The sequence below is a fragment of the Silurus aristotelis genome, assembly GCF_946808225.1.
Source record: "Silurus aristotelis genome assembly, chromosome: 15".
Taxonomy (NCBI): Eukaryota; Metazoa; Chordata; class Actinopteri; order Siluriformes; family Siluridae; genus Silurus; species Silurus aristotelis.
In genome coordinates, this window is record NC_139588.1 from 6466056 (window position 1) to 6479190 (window position 13135).

The 13135-nt window shown below is 37.3% G+C and overlaps 2 protein-coding genes and 1 long non-coding RNA gene across 7 annotated transcripts in view; 1 reads left to right on the top strand and 2 right to left on the bottom strand.

Moving 5' to 3' along the window:
* The window catches only part of fryl (furry homolog, like), a 106921-nt gene extending 106852 nt beyond the window's left edge, over positions 1–69 (bottom strand). For all 5 annotated transcript variants that reach the window (XM_083562849.1, XM_083562848.1, XM_083562847.1 and 2 more), the window contains exon 1: positions 1–69. This exon is cut by the window's left edge and continues 176 nt beyond it. The gene's annotated coding sequence lies outside the window, so the exon portion shown is untranslated.
* A 6439-nt stretch (positions 70–6508) lies between these two features.
* ociad2 (OCIA domain containing 2) lies at positions 6509–10037 on the top strand. The gene is made up of 6 exons (XM_083561890.1): positions 6509–6733; positions 7624–7702; positions 7857–7910; positions 8027–8074; positions 8937–9078; positions 9810–10037. The coding sequence occupies exons 1-6, from the start codon at positions 6680–6682 to the stop codon at positions 9886–9888; spliced, it is 456 nt and encodes a 151-aa protein (XP_083418016.1). The 5' UTR covers positions 6509–6679; the 3' UTR covers positions 9889–10037.
* Positions 8987–9795, bottom strand: LOC310737540. Its single transcript, XR_014536846.1, has 2 exons — positions 9601–9795; positions 8987–9553 (listed from the first exon to the last, which is right to left on the bottom strand). It is a non-coding gene; the product is annotated as an uncharacterized lncRNA (long non-coding RNA).
* Positions 10038–13135: the final 3098 nt, after the last annotated feature.

Sequence of the window (13135 nt, forward strand, 5' to 3'; positions counted from 1 at the left end):
AGGGGGAAAAGAAAAACAGAAAAGAAACTCGACGGATGGCGATCAAGCCCCGCCTCCCTGTCCGTCACCCCGAATAGCGCGAGCTAACGGCCACGGCTCGTTTCTCGCCTCCTGATTGGACTAGGCTGCTGTCACTGAGCGTGAAGCCTCTAGCCCCGCCTTTAGGGCGCTCCGATTGGTCCTCCTGGTCCAGAACGCGGAAGTGCTTCCCCAGTTCTATTCGTTCGACGGAGCGTTGATTGGCTGCGAAAAGGCAAAAAAAAATAAAAAATCTCGCTGGTTCTCGTCTGCCATTGGACATTAATGGCCTCGTCCCCCACCCCCATGCCAAGCATTATAATAGGATCATTTTATAGTTCGTAATTCCCAACATCTAACCAGGAAACAACTAAAACATCCCGCTTAACTCAGAGTTTAGTCGTTGTGACGTCAAAGCAACATGGCTGCTCACAGCCTCCACAATGAACTGTACAGATCAGTGTGTTCAGAATGAGACCATCACTCATCACTGCTAAAACATGAAGGCATCTGGTCTATGTTTGTGTCTAGGTTCCTGATGTTCTTTTAAACAGTGGGATTATAGTCATTAAGCAAAGCATGTTAAAACCTCACCATTTTAAATCACTGGGGATTTCTGGAAATATTTTGTCAAACGTGTCTGTAAAATACCTCCATAGTCAAAGATTGTGTGGTCGACGAAGTATCAGTATTAGCAATCAAACCCAAAACCTGCTGGCCACTGGCACGGACGGACGGACGGGTCGATGATGGATGGATGGATGGATGGATGGATGGATGGATGGATATATAAATGGATGGATAAATGCATGGATGGATGGATAAATGGATGGATGGACAGACAAGCAGACGAACCCTCTGAACCAGAGATGCCCATACCAGGGCCTGCAGACCTTTGATTTGAACTCATAACCTTCTGGCCTCTGATCTCTGTAAGTCTTGGTGTTACAGTGTACAATGTTCTCTTCTGGCACACAATGTGTTCACGTGTTGCCCAAACTAGCCATGCCATATTATAAGAAGAGCAAAAAAAGTAGAAAAATGCACATTGGAAAAATTTCTGAAAAATAAGGACCAGCTTCATGTCTCAGATTAAAGGTCATTAAATAATACATTGGCTTATTTCTCACTGTACTATAAGTTTTACTGAACTTTGAAAATCATGATTGAGAGAAACCATGACCAGTTTTATTTTAATATTTACATTTATGGCATTTGGCAAATGCCCTTAATCCAGAGCGACTTACATTTATCTTATACATAAAACTGAACAGTTATGGAGTTAAGGGCCTTACTCAGGGGTTCAGAAGTGAATGGCTGATTTGGAAAATTATTTATGGGGTGGCAAGGGGGTGGCATGAGTATTATAAGGGGTGGCAACACTGAAGCAATCATCCTTGCATGGTTATTAAGGATTCAAGGAATGATATACATATTTGTTGTGGTCAACATTTTTAAGATAAGATAAGATGATATACCTTTATTCGTCCCACAGTGGGGAAATTTCTTTGTTACAGCAGCAAAGGAAAGAAATAAAAATAATAATAATAATAATAAATGCAAATATATAAAAAGAATATACACATACTATAATATACAGTATATACCCAGTACAATGTATAAATACAATAAGGGAAGAAAAAAGGTACGCATTGCAGGTAGTATTTCACACAGGTGGTATTGCACGTATTGCAGGTAATTATTGCACATGTTGCATGTAATATTGGTTTATAAAAATTAAATAAAGACTTATATGTGATTGACTTGACCCTGTTATCTGGATTTAAGACATCAATTATATACGATTGTATGGTATATTTAACATATACAAATGCTTCTATTCATTAAATAAGACAAATAGAGTCGTTTGGTTGTGATCAGTGATCAGGCTGGTTGCCCTGAATGTGTTTGATTCACAAAAACAAAGCAGTTCATTAGAGTCGTTTGTTCAGACTACACTTTAATACAAAAGAGAAGATTTCTTTGCCGTTATTTACAGGTATTTGTTTTTCACACTGAAGTGCCGCTGATGTAAATTGCTAGAGGAAACTGATTAAATATATGTTTCATACACTGGGATACCAGTGCTAGAGTGCCAGATAGGATGGAAATGCACAGAAGTGGTAGATTAGTGTGGCTGGGATTTGAACTCACAACCTTCAGATCTAAAATCAAATGTTTAACCACTAAGCTACCTCCTTCTTGCTTTTTAATTTAATGTTTGGTATAATGCAAAAAAAATTTTCGGCCCACTGCCTTCGAACAAGTTTGCTTCTTCTTGGCCCTACATAGGAGGCACCTCCGCTGTAGACTGATCTAACACTGTTTTTTTCACATCTTCTCATTATCATTGAAGTTAGAGGATTGGGAATCATCTAAGTACTTAGAATTAATTTATCATTTATGTTTGAACTGTTTAATAGATAGATGGTCCTGATGATGTGTCCAGGAGCACTGTATTGAGTATCAGGGTGAGATGGTGGCTCTAAATCTAATGCTTGACAGCACCAGGGCCTTTGGTTTAATCCTTTCTGTCCGTGTTCCTATGTTTTCCATACAGGGTTTATTCCCACCTCAGACTTTTTGTTATGTTATCACACATCTAATCATGTATTGGTGACGTAAAAAAAATTTCGTTGCTGTCCAGATACGAGACTTTTATCACTGAGGAGAAATTATGATAACGAATCCAATCCGAGCAGGGCTTCAGTGGCGCGTTCTTCCGGCGACATCTGCTGGTCAGAGAGAAGAAGTGCAGGTGAAATGTATATTAGGATTGTGGATTCTACAGCGGTTTGTTTTGCTGCAGACAGTTTTATTTGGTAACAATAAACTTGTTTAAAGCAAAATGCAATAATTGTACCTTTATAGTAATGATTCTGTGATAAAAAAAAATATTACTCCCCGTCGGGGAATCGAACCCCGGTCTTCCGCGTGACAGGCGGAGATACTGTCCACTATACTAACGAGGAGGAGATGGTTATAGCAACGTGGTATATATTCTTATATATATACTGAAATTGTGTTCTGAAAACACGACTAAACATTTTGTGAACAATGACAACAGGACTTTTCATTCTGATGGTAGAATTATTGAAATAAGTAAGATGAACTAAGTATTTTATGAAAAGTTCAGGCTTTTGCAAGAAATCCAACGTGTTGTGCTGTTTGTACACATTGTTTTTTAAAATGCACTTACTGATTATTACTGCAAACATTATGGATGATTTAAAAAAATGCTCCAAAGAAACTGAGAAAAAACGTGTAACGGAAAACAGGAAGAACCATTTTATGGTGCATGTTATGATTGCTTCTCATAGTTGTGTATAGGTTGTTTTATGAAGACCCACACATCATTACTATTGTAATCGATCTCAAAACTGAAGTTACTTGCAGACAAAAACCGCGGTGCAAAAAAAAAGGGGGAATTCAACCTCTTAATAACTGCATTATTGAGGATGGAACCACCAGGGATGAGAAACAGAGAAAGATCAAGGAGGAAGTTTATGGATGTGGGGTAAAGAAGACACGCAGATTATCAGTTTAAAAGATGTAGACAACAGTAATGTATAGAGAGATGAAACGCTGTAGCGACCCCTAATGGGAGCAATCGGCAAATTCAGCTGTACTCGTATGTTTCATGATATAAGCTCTATTATTGAACAAAGTAGGAAGCCCCGCCGTGAGGCAGGGCATCAAAAAATTAGTTGATACTCATAATGTTCCTCCCCACGGAAATCTTTAGTAAAAGGCGAAAGATTTATACGATCTGAAGAGAAACAAGAGTGTATGACTTTAACGCTGGCTCGCACCAGCACGACATTCGGAACAACACAAATCCTAATAACGGCAACCAAAACATGCCGCATTAAAGTCACCCTAAATTACTTTACATAAAATAACTACTTTTGTTAAAACGTTCATGTCAAAAATGTATTCGTGCAAGTTTATACATTTACACAAACTAATTCTTCGATTAAGCGTTCACACGCAATGCATGGTGGGAATTGTTTGTCTCCGCCCCTGTTTGCCCACATGGTTCTCTAAGAGCAGGATCAGCTCCTCCCACTCAGACCCTTCAGTAGAGCAGGAGAGCTTTAGCCCTGTGTAATCTGCTGAAGTAATCTCAAGATGTTTCACAGAAACATTCTCACACGAAGCAGATCTAAATCATGAACATGAACTGTTCACTGTTCAATATAAACCATGTTCCTGACTCTCAAGATTGCTGTTGGTTCTCAGTACAACATGAGTCTGGTATCTCAGACTCTTTCAATACAAAATCGTAAACGAGGCTTTAATCAACACATTACACTCTTTTTAACTGAATACCTTATTAAAATTAATATTTTTCTTTTTTTTTTTAAATGTAGAAAATATATTTTTATCCCCTGTCATAACCTGGTCCATCTAAATGTTCTAATATTTCGCTCAAAAATACTATAATTTTTTTTTATTTGTATATTGTAGTCATCAAGTGTTCATTTTATACCTTTTAAAAAATACTAATTGCAAATTTCATCTATTCATTTTAAGATTTCAAGAATTCTATTTGTCACAAACATAGTTATATACAGAATCTAACTCAGTAAAATGTAAACCTGATCGGCCGCTCAGAAACGTCTGCATTAGATCATTCTATAAAAAATTTTCTAATGATATTCCATTCGTTCTTATATAATGGACATTTACGTACTCTCTTAGAATTAATCTAAGAATAATCTATGTATAAAAGGGTACAGTTCATCCATGTAACGTAAGAATCAATAATCAATAATAATAAATAATCAAATAATTTGTATTTATTCATTTTTTTATTTATGCTACAGCCCTTATAACGTTCAGGAAACTTTTAAACGACTTTCAGCGATCTTACTGTAATTTGAAGAGCTAAAGATAAATTTCAGCTGGATGTAGCATGCTAAATACTGATTATAGTGAATAGTATATATGATGGAAATGACAATTAAAGCTACTTGAATTGATGACTGACTGATCATTGCATGAATGTTTCTAATAAAGTGAGTGATTAATCTTTCTATCTGTATAGTATTGATACTTTATAGTCTCTGTTCTGACAGTGATTGAAATGAGAAAAAGAAAGGTGTTTTAAACTTGTCACGTGTACTTTAGAGCATAATTAATTTTAAATATATTGAGGGTTAAGGGCCTTGTTCAAGGGCTCCAACAGTGGCAGCATTGGTGATACTGGGGATTAAACCCCTGACATTCCGATCAGTAATCCAGAGACTAAACCACCGAGACACTGTTTCCCCAGACTGATTGTGTTGGACAATAATTGTAAAGGACAATAATGATTGTGATGGAAAATAATGCAGTGATGCCTTGGACAAATCCACAACATTCTTTCTTCCTTAAGTAGACATTGGATCACTTTTTATCTTAGTTCTAGAATATTTTGTGAAAAGGAAATCAATTGGTTTTTTGGTTCACATACACCATATGGCCAATATATGTATGTGGACACCTGATCACCCATATTTCTTGTAAAAAGCTTCTATTCCAGGTTTACTGCCTGCTTTGTTGTTATAATAAGCTGAGGCTGAGGGGCTTTTTTGATAATGAGTATATGAATGAGTATACATGAGTATTAGTGATATCAGGCAGTGATGTTGGTGAGAAGGTTTGGAGTTTAGTAAGTGTTCAGTGGGGTGGAGGCCAGGGCTCTTTGGAGCACACCTGAGAACTTACATTGCAGCTTTAACACAGCATGTGTGCATCAACTTTGATTTGTGTAGAGTTTGTAGAGAGGAATTGTCATGCTGGGACAGGTTGAAAAAGCTAAATGTTAAATTGTTTAAACAATCTACATTGGTGTGTGTGAGATTGTCTGGTGTCCACACACCTTTGGCCATATAATGTATATTATTGTCTGGAATGTACAGATTTATAAAGCTGGGTACACAGCATTGATGAGGCCAGTGATTAAAATTACTCCAAGCTGACATCGGGCAAGAAACCTCAAAGTACCTGTTTTGATGGACAGTCTTTTGTCTGTTGAGTTGTCCAGAAGCATGCAGTTTTTTTTTCTCATTACACACCAGGATATACACATTGCCAAGCCCCAGGGGCCCAATTTATTAAAAGATCTGAAAGATGTGCAAGGACCTACACGATAGGTTGTGAATGTTGACAAAGAGACATGACGGCAATGACGTATCGGCTTCTTTTTATTTTTGCATGTGGTCATGCCCACAACCTGTGTGGTCTAGACTTCATATTGGTGTGGTTGAGATGAGGAGACGAGGAAGGTTAAATATATCCCGGGTCAAGTGCTAAATTTAGAAAGGAAACATAATTATGGTATACGATACAAGGGATGAAGGTATCAGTCATTTTACAGCACAGTTTGGTGATTCTTTCTTGCTCTAGGTCAGTCAGAACAGGGAATTGAGCAAATTAGACTTTGTGACCTTGTGCACCCCCTCTACTGTTAGTAATTCAAAACTGCAGCAGGCCAGGGAGGGCCTCCTTGTGGGAAGGGCCTACTGTGTGTTTTTACACAAAGAGGTAGAGAGGCAGAAGTATTTGTTATAACCGAGCTAAAAAAGCATAACCTCAAACACATTAAAGAAAAGTAGGCCTGAGCAAGGTGAAAGTCTTCTGAGAGTTTGATTGTTCTTTGCAACCAGGACGAAATATGACGTCTGAAATACCAGAGAATGCAGGAGGAATGCAAAAAGGAGCAAAAAAGGTAGGGTAAGTACAAAAGTCAAACAATGGTAGTAACTGTGTTGAAGTTTGAGAGACTGACATAGAACCAGCTCTTGAAACTGCACTATTGATGCATAGAGTAGGTAATGTAAGGGTTTGAATGAGACATGTGGACATGCAGTTTATCAAGAATTTCCATCATAGTGAATGGTGTCTTTTGAAATTTTGCACCAGGTTAATACCAGTATTAAATCCTGGCATGTAGTATATGTTAGTGTAGAGTTAGTACCTTTAACAGAAAGTCTGAAGGCACCTTCTTGGACCTTTTAGTTCAGTTGGTGGAAAACTATAAAGCTCCACCATACAAAACCAACCTACACAATTATCTTTGTTAGAACAGGTTTGGGCCTCTTCGCTCTAATGAAGGGAAACTGTAAAGCTACAGTGTACAAGGAATCATAATCAATTGCATGTTTCCAACTTTGTAGCAACATTTTGGGAAAGAACCACAGGAGTGTAAAGGTCATGGAGTGCAAATACTTTTGGAAATGTATTATAATTTAGTTTGCAAGTACCTCAATGTCCGCAGATACCGATACTGCTATATACTATAAAGTCATTCGTTTTATTGATGTAAAACATTTCACTTTTCCACACAGTCCAGTTTGCAGTCTGCTTTGGTTTTCAATCATTGCAAAATTTTGATTGATGTCAAGTGTTCATCAGCGTGGCGACGTACACTAGGCTTAGATTTTATATTCCTTTTAGCATTTTCTTGAACTTGGAAACCCAAACCTTTTCCAGCATGGCAATGCCCCTGTGCACAATGTGAGTTATATTTAAGAAGCTCCTCAAACTGCGTCGAAAGAACTTTAAGATGATTAATGTTTTCTTTCTGATCTTTTCTTGGTGCCATTTTATTGACATTAGTGTCCCATAGGGGACAAACATTTACCTGAGGTGACGCAGATCTGGAAGGAGTGCCAAGAGGAGAGCTTTTGGTACAGAGGTAAAAAAAATAAATAAATACTATTATGACGTATTACTCAAATTGCTCCCCTGTATTTTTGTGCATTGACATATGAATACAGGATCAGATCAATTAAATGCATTAATTTTATTCTAAACGTTTCATTAATTTTTACCCTTATTTTTTCCCCCAGCCCTTCCACTCTCTCTTGGAAGCATGGCTATCACTGGTGGTCTAATCTACAATGGTGATTTTTGTAGCAGTTTACAGATATTTTCTGAACAATCCACTCAATTCATTTCATAAAGATTTTGTGTAATGTAATTGTATTTATGCTGTTTTTTATGTGTTTGTTTGTAACAGGGGTTTGGAAACGATCAAAGCGATTTGGACCATTCCCTAAACTAGCATGTAAGTTCTTATCCAAAGGAAATGACATTGGTTTAAAAAAAAAAAAAAAAAAAAAAAATACCAATGCACATAGATTTTAAACAATTTTTTATTAAGGAACATTACTCTTTCGCCGAAAACCTGCTTGTGAGGAGAAGGAATCGCACACACACACTTAAATAAAAACCGCTTTTGACTTTTGGCAGTATATGAAAGCTGCATTATTACGCTGATTACAAATGCACCTTTGTACACAGATACTGATCCCTGTTCAACACCAACAGAACCACACCTTAAACCGATTTTACCTCCACACCTTCCTGTAGGTGCCTATTTACTTATACACAGACTCTATATACTATATACTGTATGTAATGAACTAAAGGGCATATGTCACATACGTTGAGATTGTGGAAAGACACTAACAAAATGATGTGTGTAAAAACAGCTACTGTATATTCATTCAGATTGAATTTAACATGTGATAGGATTATACATTTGATCACTACAAATATCTATATCTTCATTTTCAGCTTTCTTTTACAGGCTATAGATTGATGTGATTTTCTTTTTAAGTCCAAATGTAGCTAAGTTTATTCCATAGGTAGTAACAATATACATTTTATTTGTTAATCTAAGAAATCATTGTTTTACATTATCCAAATTGATAAAGACTCTTCAGCAGCTTAATAATAGGATGCAAGTACACTTTCTCTCCCTTTGTATACACAACTTTTCTCATTTACAATAAGGAATGAGGAATCAGTTACTCTGTGGGAATAATCTCTTCTTTTTATGATACTAAAGTTACCATTGAAAGCAATTGAGGCTGCATGGTGTAATGAATGCAGTAATAATTGAATCTGTGCACCGTTTATTCCAGTGGCAGGTCTTGTTGGTTACCTAGTGGGAAAGGCTTCTTACATGGGAACATGTAGAGATAAGTTTCAAAAAAAGCTGGGACCGGAATTCAGCAAAGGCTTTGGCCCAGGCTGGGGTCCAGGGTTTGGAGGTCATGGACACAGGCAAGTAATAATGTGGATTTCACTACATTACACTATATAGGCCAAACTTATAATGATGAAACACTCTTGAGACTCTCTTGTGCCTCTATTTACTAATTAATTTTTGCTGCAGTGAACTGTTTGAGTAGAAAAGCTACAGTAAAAACAGGGAAATTCACTTCAATAGTCATATTTCACCCAAAAGTTATACTAAGACAAGTTGTTATTCAGTAATGTGTCGCACCTAACGCAGCTCATCAGGGACCTGACTTATACCAAGCTGATAATGGAAGCAGAATTGATAGAACAGGGCAAGATCTCGACTATTTATTTAATTCTTACTCATTTCCTTACCAATGATTTGTTGTTCACACCTTTTAAAGCTTTGCATTTTCCATTTCGTGCATTTTTGCCATTTTATTTGTCCAAAAGTATATTCCAATTTAGTTTTTTACAACTTGTAGCCGATGTTCATTTATTTTTTCCCCCTAAAACACTGTTGTTGTTGTTGTTGTTTTTTAGTTAATCCTATTATTAAAACACAAAGCACTTTGCTCACAAACCTGACCAAACTGCCCATACATAATATACAATAGTACAATTGTCGGTTAAGTTAATATCTATTAAAACATGACTTTAAGCAAGGTTTCTAATGTTTTGCCGTACAGCGATTTGCTTTTTTCTGCTTTTAAACAATTTCCCTATGGGGTCAATAAAGTATTTTGATTATTCTTATGATTGTTTTTCTGCAGACACTGCACACATGTATGTCAGGAGTGTAAGAAGGCAGAAGGAGCTGGAACGGAGTCTGTAAAACCTACTGAAACCTGATGAAAAATGAATACAAAATACAATACTGGCATCGACCAAATGTAATGCAAACACTTGTACAGTGACATCAGCAGTCTTATAATAGCGCACATACTTTTGTTACTTCATTTGTATTGAAAAGGAACTGAAATAAAGCGTCGTCCTATAGATCTTGTATTGTTAAATTGTGTGGTTTTTCAGTAATAGATTACATTATTTACATCTTTGTAATGTGAATGATCAATAATGGCCTTCACTTAACATTTACATTTATGGAATTTGGCAAACACCTATATCCAGTGTGACTTACATTTATCTCATTCATACAACTGAGCAATTAGGGGGTAAGGTCCTGCCCAGGGGTCCAGCTTCATGTGGCTGGGATTTTAACTTGGTGTGGCTGGAATTTAAACACTTTCCAATGCCTATACCACTAAACTACCACCTCCCTGTAAATGTAAATGTGACTAAACATAAATGTATAGTTGCAGGAAACCCTCAGATAGACCTACATTAAATATGTCATGGGTTTATACTGAAATATATGTGATATGCTTGATGATTCTAATGATAAATGGTTTAAAACTGCATTTTCAATATTCCTGTGAGAAATGTGACCCTCGATGTCAAGGTGCAATGTATATCAACAGTTGTATATAACAGGAAAATAACTTTCAATGATGTTAAACATGAGGAATATCCATTAGATTTCTTTAGATCTTTTTCCTAGAAACAAAAAGCTAAGAGATTCTATTATTTTCTAACCATTTTCCAGCGAGGTTACATTTCATAATAATGAGAACTTCCATAACTGTTCTAAAACTCGTCTCAGCAAGTTAATAATCTATAGATTACTGTAGTCTTAGCAGGAAAGTTAATACTTTGACACTTTTTCTCATAGAGCAAAGTGTACAGGTGTTAGAAGAAACTAGAGCACCACTGCATTGCTCTATTTAGGTAAAGATGAATCTACAGTTAGAAACTGGATTGTGGGTAATGTAGGGAAACTTACTCGAAATAAAACCAGACTGAAAGATTATGCTTAAAAAAAAGGCAACTCAACTTACTGTACTGTTTCATAATTTGTCATGACAAAATTAGGTGTCTTGACAAAGACAGTGGTGCATTTTTTTTTTTAAATATACGCTTGAAGATGAATGACAGACAGACAGTTACTGGTAGAAAGATGGCTGACAAAGTGGCTCACTTTGAGCTCACATTGTGCACGGGGCATTGCCATGCTGGAAAAGGTTTGGGTTTCCAAGTTCAAGAAAATGCTAAATTTATTTAATATTTAAAATATTATAGCGCATTTTTTTTTTTTTATACAAGTCAAACACATTTGAGCTCCTCTACTGGGAAAAATGTAATTCTGTTCAGTTAGAAGTGATTCCATGTAAGATTAGAACAAGCTAAAGGACACTCAGCTGTTTGTCAACCTAATACATATGATACATGTAAATCGGTGTTAGGCCGTGCTTTTCACACCGAGGCCTTCAGTGGTGTCCTACCTAAACCAATCCACCTCTTAATACCATCATATGACATCGCAGCTATAGAAAGCATAAATATTATACAAAAACACAGTATAATAAAGCGCTGCATCACAGACTCTGACCAAAACTCTGTCTTGTAAATGTCCTTGTAAGTGTATGTGCGACCAAATCAATTTCTTCTCTTCGGTCAGACGTTGTGGAATTAAAAAACAGCTATCAAATCCTCACAAGCATATTGGAGTTTTTGCACTCTGCTACAGAAGCGGGTTGAGAGCTCTGACTAGTGCGTTCTCTGACCATTCAATCGAAGGACATGAAAATGCCGACATAATTGGACGTCTTCTAGAGGGCTCACGTAGCCAAATCCCAATTGTTTAAAGCAACATAGATTTGAATCTAACACGGGTCTGCTCTGTTCATTTGTGCTTTCATTCTTTATGACAATACACGATGTGACGGCAGAAATTGGATTGGATAGAAACTCAAACAGAAACTTACATCAGCAGCTCACCCGAGGAAATAATTTAATGCAGAATTTTTATGCAGAAAAATCTATTAAAATGTAATATGTAAAATGTAAAGTCTGATCAAGTTTAGTCTAGTAGAGAAGGCCTTGCTGGTTCTGACGGCCAACCACTGATGTAAATATCACATTAATAAAATATTTATATGTATTCATCATTCATTCATTTTCTCCCGCTTATCCGTAATTTGGGTCGCGGGGGCAGCAGTCTAAGCAGGCCCCCGCCTTCGACTGCTGCCCAATCCTCACAGAACCGTCCCTTACGGTCCCTCCTGCAGGTGGTGAGCCCACGGGAAGGCGGCCCCACGTCGCTCCGACGTCACGGACCTTGATATTTCCCTCGTAAGGGACCCCCGGAGCATAGAGGGTTAAGGGCCTTGCTCAAGGGCCCAAGAGTGGCAGCTTGGCGATACCGGGGCTTGAACCCCCGACCTTCCGATCGGCAACCCAGCGCCTTAACCGCTGGAGCCACCACTCCCCCTTTTTTTTATATGTATTATATATATGTATTTTTATATGTATTATAATTATTATATTTACATTTATATTTACTTCAACCATGTGAATAATTTTTAACTATATGTAATGTATTTTATCAAACTGTTTACTTGGACTTTATATAGGTGGTAGTTCATTTGTTAAAGCTTTGGATTACGGATCGGAAGGTCGGGGGTTAAAGCCCTGATTTCACCAAGCTGCTACTCTTGGGGCTCTTGACCTCCTTAACCCTATGTGCTCCAGGGGTTTCTGTATCATGGCTGACTCCTGCTTCGTACCATCACTGGGGTATGCGAGAAAAGAATTTCAATGTGCTGTAAAGTACATTTCTTTCAGGGCTTAAACAATAAATAAATAAATAAATACATAAATAAATAAATAAATAAATAAATTTAACTGAAATGTGCACTATTGTGTATCAGTGATCAGAGACACTATCATGTCACAAAAAGTGTGTTATTTAACTTTCAACGAAAAGCAAACTGGGTTACTGTTAACTTTCTCCAGCAAAAAATAAAATATACATATTTAGGAGGAAACGGATGCTCACGCCCTACTGTAAACAAAACTGTCATTATCCACCAATCAGCACGCGCGACTCGTGGATTGACTCGTGCTTCGGCCAATGACACGCGTGCGAAACAAACGCTTCCGGGTAGGCGATATCCAATCGCGTTTCTCCAAAGGCAGGGCTTTGTGCGTTGCACGAGGAAGTCCCCCAATAGCCACGCTCGGAAGGCGGGGTTTAATT